General features: G+C 37.3%; 1 protein-coding gene across 4 annotated transcripts in view; it reads left to right on the plus strand.

Annotated features, from left to right (window-relative positions):
* The window catches only part of AP3B1 (adaptor related protein complex 3 subunit beta 1), a 106,635-nt gene that overhangs the window by 39,576 nt on the left and 47,511 nt on the right, over nt 1–19,548 (plus strand). For all 4 annotated transcript variants that reach the window (XM_033164572.1, XM_033164570.1, XM_033164573.1 and 1 more), the window contains exons 14-19: nt 2,225–2,401; nt 6,185–6,371; nt 7,333–7,463; nt 8,323–8,452; nt 10,149–10,299; nt 12,875–13,043. In XM_033164572.1, coding sequence (XP_033020463.1) covers nt 2,225–2,401; nt 6,185–6,371; nt 7,333–7,463; nt 8,323–8,452; nt 10,149–10,299; nt 12,875–13,043 — 945 coding nt within the window. The remainder of the gene's footprint in view (nt 1–2,224; nt 2,402–6,184; nt 6,372–7,332; nt 7,464–8,322; nt 8,453–10,148; nt 10,300–12,874; nt 13,044–19,548) is intronic.

Below are 19,548 nucleotides of genomic sequence, written 5' to 3' on the forward strand. Positions count from 1 at the left end.
TACATCCATGGCATGACAACTTTGCCTCCTACTATGAACCATCCTAGTTGGCTTGTCCAGTAATAGCAATTTAATCACCATCTTGTGATCCTAGTTGAAAGGAAACCTGTAGCCCTCCAGGTATTGTTATGGATGATAGGAATTATAGTCCAAGCATTGGCCACTCTAGAAGGGGCTGATGGTAGTTGGAGCTCAACATTTCTGGATGGCAACAATGTTCAGCTGGTCGAACTAAAGTATTGCTGCCCTCCTGTTGCCATAGTCTGAGGAGTAATATGAACGTGTTACTGTAAATGAAGCATCATTGTATATTACAGTAATGCCTCTCGTTACTGTCCTTGCAAACGCTTTGGGTAATGAGCTCCACTAACCTGGAAGTAGGTGCTCCTGGAAGCGAATTTTGCCCCGGGATGCAAGCAGAAGTTGTGCGCTAGAGGTGCGTGCTTAGCCCCATTAGCAAAAGCGTGCCTCGTGTTAAGAACGGTTTCAGGATAAGAACAGACTTCTGGAACAGATTAAGTTTGTAACCAGAGGTTCCACTGTACTGTTCTACTCTTTAGCTCTTTTTGTTAGCATTGGCAGCTGAGTTGGCAACAGAGCCAAGGTTTGATAAAGGAGTAATATGAATGGTATAGGACTATTTAGGAGGCTTGTGAAGAGCAGGTGTTGGAACATATCAAACACAAAAATGTTATAGCATTGTGAAGGGAGCATGTTAACATTTCCTAATATTTAGAATCTTGTTAGTAGCATGAAGATATTTTTTATGCTGAGTGCCCAGTTACAATGTGTTTTGCATATGGGTTTGGATATGTAATGGAAAAATCCCAGGTGTGGAACTGCCCAGCCACCTGGCCCTTAGGGATAGGCCCACTGGTTTCTGCGGAGTTAAATAAAAGAAGTCCAGCCACTGGAGCAAGGACAAGACAGGGTTTATTGCGCAATAGGTTACAGTCAAACTGCACACCCAGAACAGTGTTACAAGAACTTTTAAAACTCCTATCATATCCCAGAATACAGTTTGGAAACATCATCACTACATCATCACTACCTCACAAAAGGGAAGGGTTATACATGATTTACATATAGGAAAAACAGGAAAGACAAGATTAGCATATGGGGGAAACAGAGCAATATCAGGGAGATAGCCCTGAGAAGTGTGAATGGGTGTTAAGTACTGGCAAGGATACCTTGAGCACTTATCTGGGAGAGAACAATGGGATTCTGGTTGAGGGATATTAGCCTGAAGCACCCAGAGATTACCTGCTGAGGCATTTCCCTGTGTACGTGGTCTTTCGCCTACTGGATCATGGCAGAGAGATGGGTCCCCTTAAGGGCATCACTCCATACCCCAAATGAGTTTACTCAGGAGGAGACTTTGCTTAGGTGACCCCCCCCCATAATTTCCATAACAGATACCAGAGTACAAAGTATTCACATGTCACTTATGACCTGTATGTGTAAATTATTTTTCTCATGGTGCATATAGGTACGCATAACTCATTTTTTGTGGTTTTATATGTAACCAGCAAACATATCTAAATGCATGTGCCATTCATAATTGGCATATTATTGGAGGTTACCAGACTCACCCATTGAGTCTTTAATCCAACAGTTTCTGATGAACTAGGGCAGGAACTAGACAAGAATCTACTGAGAAGCCTAACGGTAGAGTGGCAATGGTTTCCAATTCCCAGTTGTTTAACAATGGCAACAGCAAAAAGACTTCTGCTCCCAATAGCAAAATTATACTGTTAAAAACCTTGATCTGTAGTCATTCTTTTGTAAATCTGTACTTCTACATGCAGCACCCCCCAAAAAAAAAACCTACAGTAGGTAAATGGCTGTTCCCTCTGAACCACTATGTTGTGCCTGGCTCTCTGCCCCTCACCTTCCTTTGCCATGGTTTTGAACCCAGTCCAGTTCATGGCTCTCAGGAGCCTGGTAAAATAACCAAGTATTCTGCAAGCCTGAAGACTTACCCACTCCTGGGCTAGGGTCTCACTTGTGAAGTGAAGGCTTCTTAAAACTGAGTATTTGATATTAAGGTCTTGTTACTGTGCCTTACAGTAGGTCTAAATATGCATTTGATACTAATTTACCATTAGTTTGACACTGATGGTTTTATTTCAAGTATCCTAATTTTTCCAACGTGCATACCATTGAGGAAATGTATTTCATAAATGCATAAATTATTGTGTGTTTACTCATTTTTTATTTTAAGGTTCCCGTGGCTAGGGCCAGCATTCTTTGGCTTACTGGAGAATACTGTGAACGAGTTCCAAAAATAGCCCCTGATGTTCTAAGAAAACTGGCCAAGAGCTTCACTGATGAAGATGACCTTGTGAAGCTGCAGATTTTAAATCTTGGAGCAAAATTATATTTAACCAACTCAAAGCAGGTAAGAATGTGAGAAAACTAAAACACAAGTCTGTTCAGACATATTTACCAACATTAACTAAAGAGGCGTCAAGCTTTAGAGTTACAGTATTCATATCCTTTTAATAACCTTCTCCCTTTCCTTGGTTCAGAAATTCATCAGCATACCCAAGGTTAGTCATATAATAAAATGACTGAAGATGAAAAGATGAATCCTAAAACTTGTCTAAAAGGCCAAATATATTTCCAAAAGAATTACAACCTAGGAAACCTGTGTACATTTAGTGTACAACCTGTTTGATAATTCAGTGAAAAGATGCACCTTAATCCAAAGAAATACAGTTTCATACAACTTGGACATAATGCAGAACCCATAGATACTGGATTTATTCCAATATTGACTGAGCAGAAGACCACACCCTTCTCTTCACAGCATTCTCTTGTATGGGGTCTGGTGCAGGCAACTGCAGGGGGAGTGACAAATTGCCCAAGATCAGGTACAACTTTGGATTCTATCGTACAGTACAAACTAATCAAACAGAACTCCAAAACATTTTAAAATTATATGCCTCTGCCATTCAAATACTATAAATCCTTCAGTTGAAATAAGATTTGAGAATCAATGAGAAGAGCTCTGCTAGATGATGCCAAAGGTCCCATCTAGTCCAGCATCCTGTTTTTGCAGTGGCTAACCAGATACTTGTCGGAAGCCCGCAAGCAGGACATAAGCACTCTCCTCACTTGTGCTTCCCAGCAACTGGTTTTCAGAGATATACTGCCTCTGACACTGGATGTAGTAATGTTATCATGCATAGTAGCCATAAAGTCTCAATGGCAGCAGAAAAGTTCAGAATCTCAGCTTACTGTTATATACAGATATGATTGTGGTTTATAAAATAGATAGACAAGTCGACTTCAAACCGTGGATTAGTTAAATATTGCCTATAAAGCAGGATTCCTGGTTCATATGTGACACCTAAGGTGAGATTTGTTGAAAGCAAAATTAATCTCTCTCCCCTTCCCCCATTTTCAGTCATTATTTACCTTCATTGGTTCTTTCCCAAGCGCCCTTAGTTATTTTTCAGATTTATTGGATCATCCCAGTTCTAGTATTATATGAGTGTGAAAAATGCATCTATCTGCTTTCCATACTGCATCCATAATTTCATTCATCTCCAGTATGCCCCCCCCCATTTAGCTTTTTTTTCTAAACTAAACTAAATAACCCAAACTCTTTAACCTTTAATCATAGAGGAGTCGCTGCAGTCCCTTGATCATTTTGGGTTTATCTAACACCTTCAAGAACAAGGGCAAATGACCAACCCAAATAGCCTTGTTCCTTCTGCTCATCAAAATCCACCTTATCTTCAAGCAGGGAAGCAATTGTAGTTGGTGGAGGGCAAGCAATTAACAGTTTTGAGGACTGATTCTAGGCCACTCTTTTTATATCTGTTCCTTATGTTTGGGAGTTAACAGATAAACAGTGTTTCAGTGATTTGCTTCAAACCGTCAAAAACTTACTGAATTATGTCTGATCAATATTTTATGATTTTATCTGCCTTTACAACAATTTCCTGCATTATTATGTCTAGATGAATTTATTTGACCCCACCTACACCAAGTCCATAGATTACTCTAGCGAGTTTTTCGTCTAGCGAGGCATTCGTCTAGCGGGGCACCACTGTACATAATTTAATTGTATTATTTAACATTACTTTTAATGTATTAGTGGCCCTGTGGTGATAATAGCTTATAAATTTTATTGTCTAATGTTTCAATTTGTATATTAAGGAGTTTCTATAGCTTTGTGCAGATTAGGTCATGTATTGACAATACAAATGTTTTTAAGTTTTTGCATCCAATTAGTATATATTTTATTGAACGACATTGTATACATTGCAGCAGCCTTTGGCTATAAGCAATAAACTTGACTGACTGTCTGGCATTATTATACAGTATCTCCAAAATCCATAAGTTCATTGGTGTCTTCTAGGAAGAAAGGTGCATGAGACTACCGGTAAATGTCCTCTACCATCCAACATACTAGTCAATATTCTGTATGAAAAGATTTTTACAGGACTTAGAACTTCATGTTTGGCTTTTTTGATTGGGCAGTGGTGTTTCAGCAATAATAAGTCTGCCAGATTTCCTTTTCACAAACTTAATGGGTCATATCAGAGTGTAATTGAGTTTCAGTTGACATTTTGAAATCTAACCATCACCTGTGAGGCCATTTAAGAAAAGGGCTGCCCTGCCCAATTTTGAGTGTTTCCATGTTTTGATCAGCATAACAAACACTACATTTCTTCCATTTCCAGCTGATCATTTTTCTTCTTTAGTAACTTTGCTACGCCCTTCTTTAGTCAGAGAGAAGTAGGCAGAAACTGGTCCTGACAGTGTCTGGCAACAGTAGCACTAAGAATTAGAACAGAATTGATGGGTTTGATCTGCTGTTTCAGCAATTTTCTGTTGGTTTCTCAGTGCTGGAAGCCCCTGAAATTTCCAACTTGCCTTAATATTCCATAATCAGTAGCAGCCACAATCATATGCCACTGGTTTCACTTAATGCAGTTTTGTAGTCAAAATAAATCATTCAAAACAACACTGAATTGCATTTCTAATGAAACTGTATATGTTGAACTAAGGACTATTGGATATCTTCAAAGAAAGATAATTGTCCATTTTACAGTGTATACCACTTAACATTCTTCAGGCATAATTATAGAGCAACAAAATATTCAATTCTGCATCATGAGAAAATTCTTTCAAAGAGATTGTGCTTTTTCAATATAAATCTTGTTGAGAAAAGCATGCTTATATATCAGAGTTTAATTCTGTGAATTTGAAGGATGAATCTTTTTATAAACTTAAATAACACTTGCATATTTTACTTTTAAGTGATAGTGTTTTGATCTTTGTATCTATTGCATTTTTGTATACATTTATACAAAATGTATTCAGTGGACTATTTGTATAATGTTTCCAATTTTCTCTTGTGCAGTTATTAAGGTTAACATGCATTGGGTAATCTTAATAATTAATATTCATACACATCAAATTAGAGAGTCTGGTTATGCTATAAAAAGCTATGATAATATAACCGGCTTTTACGTATATAAATAAATGACCAATATTACCAGAAGCTTTAAGCTGTGAGGGGGGAAAGGGAAGAAGTCTTTTATCCTGGTTTTTAGAGGGCATCAGCAGCTTGCTTTTATGAAAAAGTAACAGCTAAATGCACTGCAAATAATTTGCAGTAATCCAGTTCAGTGATTCATGTGTCTGCTTTAATGGGTCATAATTCAGAGTAAAGTAACTGAGTGCAGTCAGAGTGCAGACACTGCTTATGCCAGGGACAGTATCTCTTCATAAAACACACCTCAGCAGAAGCAGTTTGCCAGCCTCCTAATACCCTCTGATGTTTTGATGTCCTGCATATTTTTCCGATTAAGTTTTGAGTGCCATGTTTTTAGTTGTATTTCCACATTCATTATTCTCACGTAGGCCCTTCAGCGGGTTTGCCATATATGATTATTTTTTTAATGATGCCTTTCTTTCCACTTCAGCAGTTTAATAATCTAGCACATGGCTGCTTCTCAGTACTCAGCATTCACCTCCCCAATACAGAAAAGGACATGTGCGTTGGCTTCAAAATTCCATTTACTGCTTTAGAAATGCATATTCCCTATGGAACAACATTTGTTTGACATAACCATTCATTTTTATTACCTCTTTAAATATGTTTATCCAGAGTTATCAATAATCATAAATAACTTGTATTCTCTTCTTGCCCTGTTTTTCACAGACAAAATTGCTTACCCAGTACATATTAAATCTCGGCAAGTATGATCAAAGCTACGACATCAGAGACCGTACAAGATTTATTAGGCAGCTCATTGTTCCAAATGAGAAGAGTGGAGCTTTAAGCAAATACGCCAAAAAAATATTTCTGGCACAGAAGCCTGCCCCAGTGCTTGAGTCTCCTTTTAAAGGTTTGTCAGTCAAATTTTCTACCAAATCTTACTTGCAGATCTGTATTCTTAAGTTACCAAAACAAGTTTTGCTAAATAGTCTGCTTACAATATGTAAACGAGCAATGTAATTTTAGCTTCACAATTTTTTAAGGGAGAGTGGTCAACACTAAATTCTTTCTTAGTCTGACATTTAATGATATCTGGTAATCAAAAATAATTTGAAAACTTAATTTGTAATGCCTATATTTTACCTTTTCTGAATTATAAAATCTGCTATATTTGTACTAATCATAGTCAGTGTAGAAAGGTCTTTGGCCATTCACAAAACTTTGAACTTCTAGAGTGGCTTTTTATTTATTTATTGAGAAGCATCAAACTAAGTTACTTCCAGATTAAGTTTTTGTTTGGTATATTAGGATTACTGGTATTTTTGGCTCCTAAGCCATTTTATAGACTAAACTGCTGTGAGTTACACCCTCCATTGCTCCCTGTTCTATTTAAAATAATCCTGTGGCCCCGGTTAGTAATTTTATTATGTACACTATCTGTTTTCTAAAAAAAATCATACTTTGGTATTTTAATCCTGCTTTAAACTCTGAAAGCAGCACTCCTTGCAAAGAAAAAACTATTAAAATTCTGGATGTGTTTGTGCCAAGACATGTATATGGATTATTTAACTGTGCTGTCATTCTTAATATTCACAGTAAAGTAATTTTTAGAGAAGCTACATTTCAGAGCAACACCTCTAAACACACTGACTGATTAGCTTTTTTATTGACCATTATGGGTGAGATTATTGTAATCTATGGACTGGAATCAGTTTTTTGACCTATGAAGAGCTTCCTAGTTTATATTTATTCCATGACATTTGAGGTAATGTAACGCCAATTACCTTTAGTCCTGATTAAGATTGCTCTTTGTGATATAGAGCTCATGTCAGTATATTTTTCACCTCTTTCCCTCCCCCACCCCCCAACAGATAGGGAGCACTTCCAGCTTGGTACTTTGTCTCATACTCTGAACATGAAAGCCAATGGCTATCTGGAGTTGTCTAATTGGCCAGAGGTTGCACCTGACCCTTCAGTGAGAAATGTAGAAGTAATTGAGCCGGTATGTTGACTTTTCAAAATAATATTGTTGTTTTGGGAGCTTGGAATTACGCAAGTGTGTTTAGGAACAGGGGGGTTACTTTACTTACCAAGACTTCCAATTGGGTTTCAATAAACTTATTGTAAAATGTCCTTTCAGCTGCTGTTGACTACTTTGAAACCCTTCATATTCTGCTGCTGTATCTTCTTTGTATACATTTTCTTTCCGTCACTCTGTTTCCAGCTTTGCTTGCTGGTATATGAGTACTTTCAGTAATTAATTCAGCCATCCAAGTTTAATCTGAATATCATGTGGTTTACTAGGATTTGCAAACATCAAGAGATTTAATATCTTTTCTTGGATAACGCAAACTGCTAATGCATATTTGCCTTTCAACACCACCAAAATGCTCACAATTGGTCTAAAATAGGTAGCTGAGTTGGAGCTATTGCTTAGAGATGGCTGCTCACAGCACATCTTGATGATTGAAGAGAAGTTGTGCAACTTGGTGGATTGAGTCTAGGTAGATACTGAACCTTTTAGCAGGTTTTCTTATTTTTATTTTTATTTATTTTTTGCAAAGTAAAGATAGATGTGTTTACAGTTAACACAAATAACTTGTGTTGATGAGATAAAATTGTATTGTGTTTTTAATATTTTTTGTTGTAAGCCACATTGATTATCCTAACTTTTTGTTAGAAATGTTTGTTTGGGAGTGCAATTCCCCTTATTTATATGTTACCGGTAGATTATATCTTGCTTCTGTGTGTGTGTATGCACTCTTGTGTGACTGGTCAGAAAAGAGAGTGTTCATGGTTGTAAATAGAATTTATCACAAATTTTTAACTATGTGTTCTTCTTTAAAAAATAACATGAATAGGCAAAAGAATGGACTTCAATATTAGGGAAGGAAAAGAAAAAGAAACACACTGATGAAAGATTCTACTCTGAATCAGAAGAGGAGGAAGAGGAGGAGGAAAGTGATGATTCTTCTAGCAGCAGTGACAGTGGTATGTGTGGATAAAGAAAGATCACAGTTCAGAACTATGAAATACAGGCTGTATTCCCAGTATGTCCCAGTATTTAAACCCATTTATTTGTGTTGCATGTAAATGATTTTATCTTTTGAGTAAGAAAAATTGTTGCACTGTGATCAATAGACCTGTGCATACTTATAGTCATATACTGTAATGTGGTGTCTATGTTAGAGTACAAAGCGAAACTTGTTTATTCAGACGAAAATAAAATGGACTTCAGAGCCTTACTCCCATGTGTGTAGATTCACACCAGTGCTCATACCTATTCCCGTATCTTGGTGCATTGACTCTTTTAAAATACTCAGAATTTTTTTTATTTTAAAATACAAAGTAATAAAAATAAACTAGTTAAAACCAATAGTTTAAATACAACAAACAACATTTTAAAACCACATTAAAATGCTGATTGCCCTGGTAGCAGCGCAGTTGTCAAAGTTGTCTGTATGCACCTTGTCTTCTAAAGAGGAAGGTCTTAGCCTGCTGGTGGAAATATTACAAGTAGGGAGCTAGCTGAGAGGATATTCAACAATCTGGCATCAGTCACAGGAAAAGGCTGTTAATGTAGTAGGGTCTTCATTCAATCCATACGTGTGACCTGTTGGAGGGTATGCTAAATAGCAATATGCCAGAAGTGTGTGTCATATTGAGCTTCAGTAAAAATGGGAAGTTAACATTTATTTAGAAGTCAGTAGGAATATTAAGATACGATTTTAGGATTTCAGTTCTGTGTATGGGTGGATATGGTTATCTGTCTGTGATATGGGAGAGTTTGCTACTTTTCTAGGGCTACATAACTTTCATTAATTCTTACTGAGTCCCCTATGTACTAGCTGATCAGTAAATCATGTTGGCATAGGATATTACTTTCTTAAAGTGAATTATATATAAAAGTAATACATTCTGCAGTCTTTTTTTCTAAATCTTTGCAAGAATCCAAAATTGGAGACCATATATAAAATATGTGGTGAAAGGATTTTAAAATCTGTAATGCTATGCAAGCCTTTCCATGACTCTTCATCTTGGCCATGTTGGCAATCCAAGCCATCACATCCATCAATTGAATCTTAAGAAATTGCTCAAGTACAGGTATAAATAATATAGGCACATGTGCATATAGACATAGAAATTACATGTTTTTGAATCAAGTTGACATACTCTCCTGAACACTGAGGGCACAAGAGGAAAAAAACGTTAGGGATTATTAAGGCTTATAACTAGAATCAATGGACTGAAACTGGGAAAGTGTACCTTTAAGTTAGATATTAGAAACACTTTCCAGCCGATTAGAAAACAAATAACTTGTTTAAATTCCTGATTAAATTGTCATCACTAGATGTGTGTTCAAGAATAGATTAAATACTTAAATGTTGAAGATGATGCTACATTAGAACAGAGGAATGAAGGTGGAGGACATGGGAGGTCATGTCTAATTTCCTTCCTCTTCCCCACCCTCTTGGGGTATGATAGCCACAAGCAAGATTATTGAGTGCTTGCATTTTTTGAATAAATTGTTGTAGAAATATAAAAGCAACATTTTATAGCAGCCAGCCTTCACAGAAAAGTACATGGATTGTGCCAGGGTTCTTAAACACCAAGTAACTTAAATAGTTTTATTAAGTTATTTACTTGAATTGCTTACAAATGAAAGGCTTTTCATTTTGCATTTTAGAGAGTGGATCTGATAGTGAACAAGAAAAAAAGGAAGGGGAAGAAGACAGCAGTGAGCAAAGTAGTGAGAGCTCCTCTGCTGAAGATGATGGTAACAGGAAACCCAAATCCAAAACTGGTGTCTCAAAAAAAGGGACTGCAGTTTTAAAGAGGTATGTAGGGTTTTTTTTTGTTGTTATGACAGGTAGCAAATTGGAATGTTGATGCTACAGTGTCTGAGGAAAGAACACATTAATGTTTTTCATAATGATATTATCTTTGGAAAGATGCTATCCATTGTCATCTTTTCCATTATATATGTTATATGTAAATTTAGCAGCTTGGGTTTTTTAATGTAACTTTTGTTGAATATTTAGGTGGTGATCTGATTGTATTAACATAACCTTGGGAGGCTGAACAGTTATCATGCCACTTTATGAAACACTTAATTACCTTATACAGCGATTTTGCTGAGGGCTAAAATTAAATCCTTCTATATCTTGCCATTATGCAACTAAGGCAATTGATTTTTCCCTAAATAATGTTATATTAAAAGGATTATGATCCAGATATTGGAGGCAAGGGCCGTGAAGGGAGATGGTCAGAAGCTGCTTAAGTGTTAGGGCTTTTTAAGATTGCCTATTACTAACAGAGTTTAACATGTATTAAAATATCATTAAAATTTTAAGTAATTGGGGCTAATACCTTGGATTGTCTGAATCTGTTTCTTCCACTTCTGTCAGCAAGTGGCCTCTGCAGACATGATCGCCCTTTTACTCTGTAGCCTGCTGCCAGCTCACTTGATGAGTTTGCAGCTCAGCTCAGTCGTGGCTGACAGCGCTGATTGGGGCACAGTACGCACTCTGCTCCTTTTATTACAGACAGTAATTAAAGCAGCTCGCCCTGCCACTTCCATAACAAACACAGCATAATGCCCTAATTATGACTTTATTAATTTAAGTCAGGATTTAATGATTTTAAAAGTGATTTATATTGTTTTTCCTGTTCAGAACAAATGAAATCTGTAGGTTAAATTAATACAGGCTTTTCATCATTGCAAAGTTAAAAAGCTAGTTACTAGTAAAAAAAAATCATTAGATTAACATCTGAAACTCTTAAGCAGTAAGGTAAACAATGATTTCCTATCAAAACTGAGTAATGAAATAAGTTTGCCCTGAAAAATAATATCTTCAAATTAGAAATTTGTATGTATTGAAAATAGTTTTCTTTTACTAAAGGAATATTGGGTTTATATTGAATTATTTCTGGAATGAATGCTGCCATTTAAGTCTCAGGAACTAAAGAGGTAAATAGAGATATAATATGAGGAAGAATTGCAGACAGACGGTTGCATTTGCAGTTAGAGCAATGCAAGTTGGAAAATGAGAACGGATTTGCATTTTTCTCAGATTGCTAATTTTGTATTAATACTCTGCTGTGAGGCTGTTTCTTTCCCCATTTAAACATTTTTCCTAGAAATAATAGCATAGAGCCAATGCTTACTTTAACAAATATCTTAGCAAACGTATCCAGATTTATGGCTAAATCCTCCCCTTCCTTAATAATCAAACATCATTGTTTTAATTATATGATACAGAACTTTTTGCTCAGTTTTAATGATTGGTTCATGTATCATGCTTCTGAAATCATGCCATGTAATTTAGTTTAGCCATTCCCAATCTTGGGACCCCAGATGTTGTTGGACTACATCATCCACTGGCCTTGCTGGCTAGGGATGGTGGAAGTTGTAGTGCTACAATATCCGAGGAGCCCAGGTTGGGGAAGATTGATTTAGGTGCGTGGGACCTGTAAAAGGTTTAGTGGGTTGTAAAAAGCAACTCTCTGCATAGTCCATGGCACATGCTTATAGGCCCTGGTTCAAGCATCATGAACAAATCATGGTTTAGCCACCAGGAATGTTGTGCTCCTTGTCTCCTTGTGAGCACTGATTCTCTGTTCCACATCATGGCTTGTGGTGATGTATGAATTAGACAAATTATGGTTACTGTTAACATAGCTTGTCTCCAAGCCAGAGCTGAAAACCAACTTTAAACCATCTCTACTAGGTATGGCTATTGTGCTTCAGAATATGGCAAAGGAAACTGGTATATACAAATTGGAGTATACAATCCCGTAGCACTCTCCAATAATAGACTTCTGGTTTCTTTGCTCATTCTTACAAAGAGAGGAGCCAGGAGGCTTTGTGTAACACCCAGAGGCTCGTAAAGGTAAAGGGACCCCTGACCCTTAGGTCCAGTTGCGGACGACTCTGAGGTTGCGGCGCTCATCTCGCTTTATTGGCTCATCTCGGATCATGTGGCCAGTGTGACTAAGCTGCTTCTGGTGAACCAGAGCAGCGCAAGGAAACACCGTTTACCTTCCTAACAGAGTGGTCCCTATTTATCTACTTGCACGTTGATGTGCTTTCGAACTGCTAGGTTGGCAGGAGCAGGGACTGAGCAACGGGAGCTCACCCCGTTGCGGGGATTCGAACCGCTGACCTTCTGATCAGCAAGCCCTAGGCTCTGTGGTTTAACCCACAGCGCCACCCGCGTCCCTATCCAGAGGCTCATAGCCGTTAACTAATTTCATATACGGTCAACACTACATAGCCTTTTGAAAGAGCTGTAGATAGGTTAATAATAATGCTGTTGTTGATGATAATAATATAATATAATATAACATTAGCTCATTTTACAGATTTTATAACTTTCTCTTGAGTTTCTTATGCATGTATATTATATTTAGTGACTTTGATGGCACAGAAGAGAATAAAGTGGAATCTCAGACAGCTCTAGCTTCTTCAAATTCAGAATCTAGTTCGGTTGAGGAAAGTTCTTCAGACTCCAGCTCAGAATCTGACTCTGAAAGTAGTTTGGAGACTCGGAAAACAGTGCATACTTCACTTCCTCCCAAGGTACACCTTGAATGTTATATAATTGTTCATACGTAGAGTTATTGAAGGTGCATTTTCATTGCCTTTATGATGTGTAGAAGCAGGACATATCAGGAAATGTGTAGATTTGTATTCTTTTGTTTTTTATTGGAGGTCCTTTGCAAAAACATTTATTGCAAGTTAATGAAAATTAATATGCTGTTACTTTGCAATTCTAGAAGGAGGAGACTTTTTATAGGTGATTATTAACCACTGCACAATACACTAATGGAATGTCTCAGTTTCTGTTATATAAAATATATGTTGTAAAGCACAAGAAATTATAGAAGTCTTTTTCACTGGAGATGAACAAATGCAAAGTGATAAAAATTCTGATTATAATATTCAGTCAGTGATGTTTTGTTGAGCTTACATATCTGTATAAACTTTTATCTGAAAATTTACAGTCCAGGGTTTAGATTCCCATCATTCTCAGAGGTTTATGTTTGGTAGCCACATTGAAAGTAAAGGATATAATCTAGTAAAAATGAATAGTAGATAGTTCCACAGTGGTATATATTGTAATATTAGCCTCTTTTAAGTATAAACGCTTAATCACTGTGTTTACTCTTACTTTCACCAACATAATTTGGCCTTAATTTGCAAACTTGTGCAGCAGTCCTTGTAGTTTTTGGCAGCAGTAGAGTGGCCGGACTACATAGAGAGAATGAAGGCCTCCATTAGATTTTTCTTCTTCTTACCATCAAGTGGTATATAAATTTTATGAAATAAATTATATTTAGACATTTATGGTGGTGAGTTAAATAGCCTAGGGTTTGTATGGTTAGAACTATTGATGATGATGATGATGATGATGATAGTCACACAGATTGTAATTTCTCATGCCCAGTTAATAGAAGTCTCATTTTCACACCCTTGTAGACATTTTTTGATACAAGATTCAATAAATGTAGTCGTAGGTTGCCACTGGTGACTGGAAAACACTTCTTGATGACAGCCTGCCCAACTGAAACACTTTCCCCCCTGAAACACAGTTCCTTCAGAATTTTCCAAAGGTTATTTATTCATTCACCTTTTCAAACACTTGTAAGCAGTAAGAATAAGCCTTGCTGCCAGGTATGAAGTGAAAAGCTTAACTCTCTGCTGAGGCAGACACAAGAAATGATGGACTAAGGGCAATAAAAATGTGTGGGTCTATGGCAAATGCATATATATATATATAGAAGGAGAACTACAGGTGGCAGTGAAAATTGTGTTGCTGAAGCATATCTAAAGTACATAAAGGGGCCCACAAAAACCATAGTATGGAAGGTTGTGGTATGTTTAATTGCTGCCAGATGATAAGTACTGCAACCATGCTTATAAAAGCTTAACCGTGACTGACTTTCAAATACTGAAGGTCGTATTTTATGACCAGTTAAAAACAAGATACCTGTTGTCATGGTTGGTGAGAACAAACTGCATAAAGGCACCTTTGCCTCCCAACATGAAAGTTTTGCTTCAGTACTTGATAGTAGTGGCAAATTTGTGTTTTGATCTCACATTTCTATGCAGTAATTGCAGTGAGAAGAGTGGCACAAACAGCTATGTCTGTCAACAATTATATTTAATAGGCAAACTGCCTTTAATAGTGTCAAATAGTTGGTCATTCAGATGAAGTATTATCTGCTCTTGATGGGCAACAATTATCCACTAGCCCTGTAGGAACCCACAGGGTTTCATCTTGTCTACTATGCTCTTTAGCATCTATATGAAACCACCTGGAGAGGTCATTGGGGTAGTTGGAGTGAGGCGTCATCAATAGGCAGGTGACTCCCAGTTCTTTCACTTTATCAAATGAATCAGTCCAGGCTGTGCACTCTGTGAACCAATGCATGGACACCATGATGTCCAGTGGAATGCTGATTCCCATGTTCAGGAATTGGGTAGATAGCTCTTATGGATGTAGTTGCACTTCCTTCGAAAGAACAGGCCTGCTATGGAATTGGATAGATGGCCTTATCCCTAGCGGCACAAGCTGCTTCAGCAGCAAAGAACAGCTTTTCTGGTTCACCATCTACAGCTGTTCCTGGACAGGGATAGTCTGCCCACTGCCAGCCATATGATGTTAACTTCCTGATATGATTACTGTAATATGCTCTATGTGTGGCTGTCCTTGAGAATGGTCTGGAAGCTACAGCCTATGCAAAATGTGGCAGCTATATTACTGAGTGCTACAGTTCCAGAGGGTCATACAATCCTGAGAAAGTTGCACTGGCTGCTAATCTGCTACAGAGACAAATGACTTAGAAACCTGTAAGCAACTTAAAATATTTTAAATAAATAAAATACTAATGTATAATAACCATGAACAGTCTTCCTTTTTGGCTAAATGCCTAATCACGATACAGTTACAGGTAGGTAGCTGTGTTGGTCTGCCATAGTCAAAACAAAATAAAAAATAAAAAAATTCCTTCCAGTAGCACCTTAGAGACCAACTAAGTTTGTTCTTGGTATGAGCTTTCGTGTGCATGCAGTTATGCTGTAACAGTTATGCTATAACTTTGAGGAAATAGTAATTTTATAAAGGTGTAGCTTCTTAAATTTTTAGAGCAGAGTGTAACTGAGTTACATTCCAAGCCCACGTGAGAGTAAATTCCATTGAAATCAGTGAGGTTTCCTTGTAGGTAAAGTAAGTGTATAATTGGAATAAGGAAGTTTTCAGTTTGGGCTTGCACTCTTTCATGGATCATTACATTCTTTCTTTACCTGCATAATTGCTGTTTTCTAAACCTTGCAGATGAAATATACTCAGATTAACATGGTTTAAAAACATTGCTAGATACAGTGTTGTGCCACTTCAAAATAAATTTCCATGAGTCAGGGTGTTAATCCCACAACTCTACATTCTGAGATCAACTGAAGGGGAATAACAGTCCTCTGAACTTCCATTAAATCTAACAAACAGTCATTGATTTCAACATCTAGATATATCTAGGATCTCTTAGTCCAGCTGTGACTTTCCAGATAAGTATCATTAATGTGGGCTTCCAAAGAAATTTCTGTCCCAAAATACAACATCATTCCTGGTGGTTGGCCGTGCTTGCTGGGGCTGATGGAACTTGGGATACAGTAACATCTGGAAGGCCACAAGTTCCCCACCATCGTTATACACATACCCTTGTGGAAGCAAGTCCCATTAAACTCAGTGGAACTTGTGAGGATTACACTATTGTTGACATAATAGCTGTCAAGACAAGTAATAGTTTAAGGATTGTAGTAGCTTAGTAACTTGGGAATCTACCATATTAAAATACTTAATTGTATATGGAATGTTTAAACGATGCCCTCTGCTATGTCAGTTAGTAAACTTCTTTTTGTGAAATAGACTGGAGTTCTTTGGTATAAATATAACTCTAAAGATACTCGCTTGGGGAAATCAGAATTAACTTTCATTTTAATGATTGCGAGAGAATCTGTGTGCATTGAAGCCACCAAACTACATTGCTGCTTTAAATTTTGACTATTTCTTTATTTTCTCCATTTGAAACGAAAATTTGAAAGGAATCTCTTTTTTCCATAAAGGACCCTTCTGTTTAGGTATATACTTTATATATTATAAAATATACTTAAGATGTATTTAATAATGAATGCAAATGTCCTTTGAAGAGAGATAAAATTATGAAACATTTAATGATATATAAAAACGGTGTCAAGATAGACCTATAATAAAAATGTTAAGATGAAGACATATTAGTCTAATACATGGCTTCTGGTTTGTTTTTTTACAAAACAAATGTAAAATGTCTCCTAACAATGAGCATAGTTCCATATCTCAAGTGCATTATGCACTTAGAAATACAACTTTCAAACTGTTGTTGTGCGTAACTAAAACACAGCTAGTGATCCTGCTCAGAAATAGCGGGGTATTCAGATACATAATCACATACTGTTAAAAATCAGATACAGATTTTAGTATGATGCGTGAGTAAATAAGAGCCTATGTAGTGTGATTTTAAAATCAGTTACTGTTGGCCTCTTATACAAGCATAATACAGTCACTCAGCTGTTAAAAACCTGATCTACTATTTAAAAAATATATAAAAACAAATTGTCTATCTTTCTGCCTGATCTCTTTTCAACTGCTAACACAATGGAAACAGTAGGTGATCAGTCAGTGCATTTGGATTGTCAATGATGGTTTTGTATAAATATTGGAAGGGCAAGAAACAGAATTCACACAGTAAAATATGATTTCATCTGCCTCTTCTCTGCAGTTCCATGGCTCATGCTGCGGTGTGAAATTCTCATTTTACACACTTTGCAGGCGGAGCACATGAATTATGCATTGAGCAAGAGAAATCTCCTGCTTCAAGTCGTATATGCATTTACCCAGGTTCTATCTCTATTATCAAGATGAATTGCAAATGGAGAAATGTTTGATGGGATATGGCTTAACTTCTTTGTTTAGCATTCAGCTCTGGATTGCATTATTTTCTTTAAGAAGGAAATAAGTTTATTTTTGTGTGGATTGTAATTTTAAGTAAAGAACACAAAAAAATTAAGTGGTTTCAATTAAACTATTGGTAAATATTAAACATAACTCTGAGTGAGCATGTGTTGTGTTCATTTTCTTACATTTAAACTTCTTGTGACCATGGGCAAGTCCAGAACATTGTAACCACTGTTGCCATTTGTTGAAAGGAAAACAGTGACATATCTGATTTGATGAGTGTGCCATTTTGTATTAGAGAGACCAGGTGAGTATGCTGGGAGTTGCTGATCTGATTCCACTGTGTTCACCTATATGCTTGGTATAGCACCATCATAGGCTGCAGGGATGAGGGGAGAGTTGCTGTGGTCCATGGCACTTCCATATCCAGTGCCAGGAAACTTGGATCTGACTGTGAGGGCATGCACCTGGTGTTGGTCAGTAAACTGTGGTTGCTGCTTCTGTACCGTCCACCTTACTGCCCAGCAGCTTCTCTCACCAAGCTGGCAGAGGTGATATTGGGTGTGGTGTCAGAGGAAACCATAACAGTAGTTCTGGATGATTTCAATATCTATGCTGAGGCTGCCTCTAGTGTTCTGGCTCAGGACTTCATGGCCTTAATGATGACCATGGAGGTATCTCCCAAGTTGTCACTGATCTGTCACACAGGGCACAGCATACCCTCCATTTGATTTTTGCTCAAGGTGGAGGAAGAGATGGTATGGAGATAGGGGGAGTAGATCTCATCCCATTGTCATGGTCTGATCACTTCCTGGTGAAGTTCTTACAGCTCCAATCCTCCACTGGAAGGGTGATGGAAAGATTAAGATGCTGTGGAGAAGCTTATCAGGGGTTGCAGAAGGGAAAGAATAAGGTGAGCTGTGCAAGCCGCTCACATTAGGTACAACCCATACAGATTGAATGAAGTCATAATTAACTATGGCTTCGGTGTTGACTGTCCTAAGACTGAGACAATGTACATATTCCAGCTAAAATGAGTCCCACTGAAACCAGTTTGAACAACTTGAGTAGCTGTAATGAAATCCCATGAACATAAGAACATAAGAATAGCCTGCTGGATTAGGTCAAAGGCTTATCTAGTCCAGCATTCTGTTATCACATTGGCCAATCAGATGCTGTGGGAAATCTGGGAGCAGAACATGAAATCAAGAGCGTTCTTTCCTCTTGTAGTTTCCAGCAACTGGCATTTGGAAGCATTACTGCCTCCAACTGTGGAGGTATTTTTTGTGGGACTTAATCACAACTAAATATGAGCCTGTATATTGAATAATGTGAACTTGCCTGAGACTGACAAATTTTCATTTGGGGAATAGAGGTCCAGAACTTAGGTCTGGTTGTAGTATCCAGCCATTATTTGTGCTGCCTTCCCCACAAATCCGGCTTCTTGCACATATAGATAGAGGAAAAGCAGAGTTTGTCTGTCTATCTCTCTTTTACAAACTTTATTGAAAAGTTTAAAAATGATTACCAAGCAAAAGTGTTGTCTTCCAAGAGAAATACATGTACAGATGTTAAGTCTTGTATGCAGTCGTCCACATGGAATCAAAACAAACTTGGAAAATCTTTTATATTACAAATTCAGCTCACATCCACAGGGTACACTTCAATCTAAATCGCTAAGTAATTTCTCCATAGTGTCTTCTGTGACTGAGACGGAAGGAAGATTACTGTACTATTGTTAATAAACGCTATAAATCAAGACCATATGGAGTCAAGCCATCTTTCTTTTTTTCCCTCTTAACACCCTCCAATGGTGAATTAAGTGTTCATAAGTGCTGTATTCCACACATACTGCGTCCAAGTTATTGTGGTGGGAGCTCTATGGCAGGGGTCAGCAACCTTTTTCAGCCATGGGTCGGTTCACCTTCCCTCAGACCATGTGGTGAGCCGGACTATATTTTGAAGAAAAAAATAAACGAATTCCTATGCCCCACAAATAACCCAGAGATGCACTTTAAATAAAAGCGCACATTCTGCTCATGTAAAAACACCATGCAGGCCCCTCAAATAACCCAGAGATGCATTTTAAATAAA

The sequence above is a fragment of the Lacerta agilis genome, chromosome 11 (assembly GCF_009819535.1).
Source record: "Lacerta agilis isolate rLacAgi1 chromosome 11, rLacAgi1.pri, whole genome shotgun sequence".
NCBI classification, from domain to species: Eukaryota; Metazoa; Chordata; class Lepidosauria; order Squamata; family Lacertidae; genus Lacerta; species Lacerta agilis.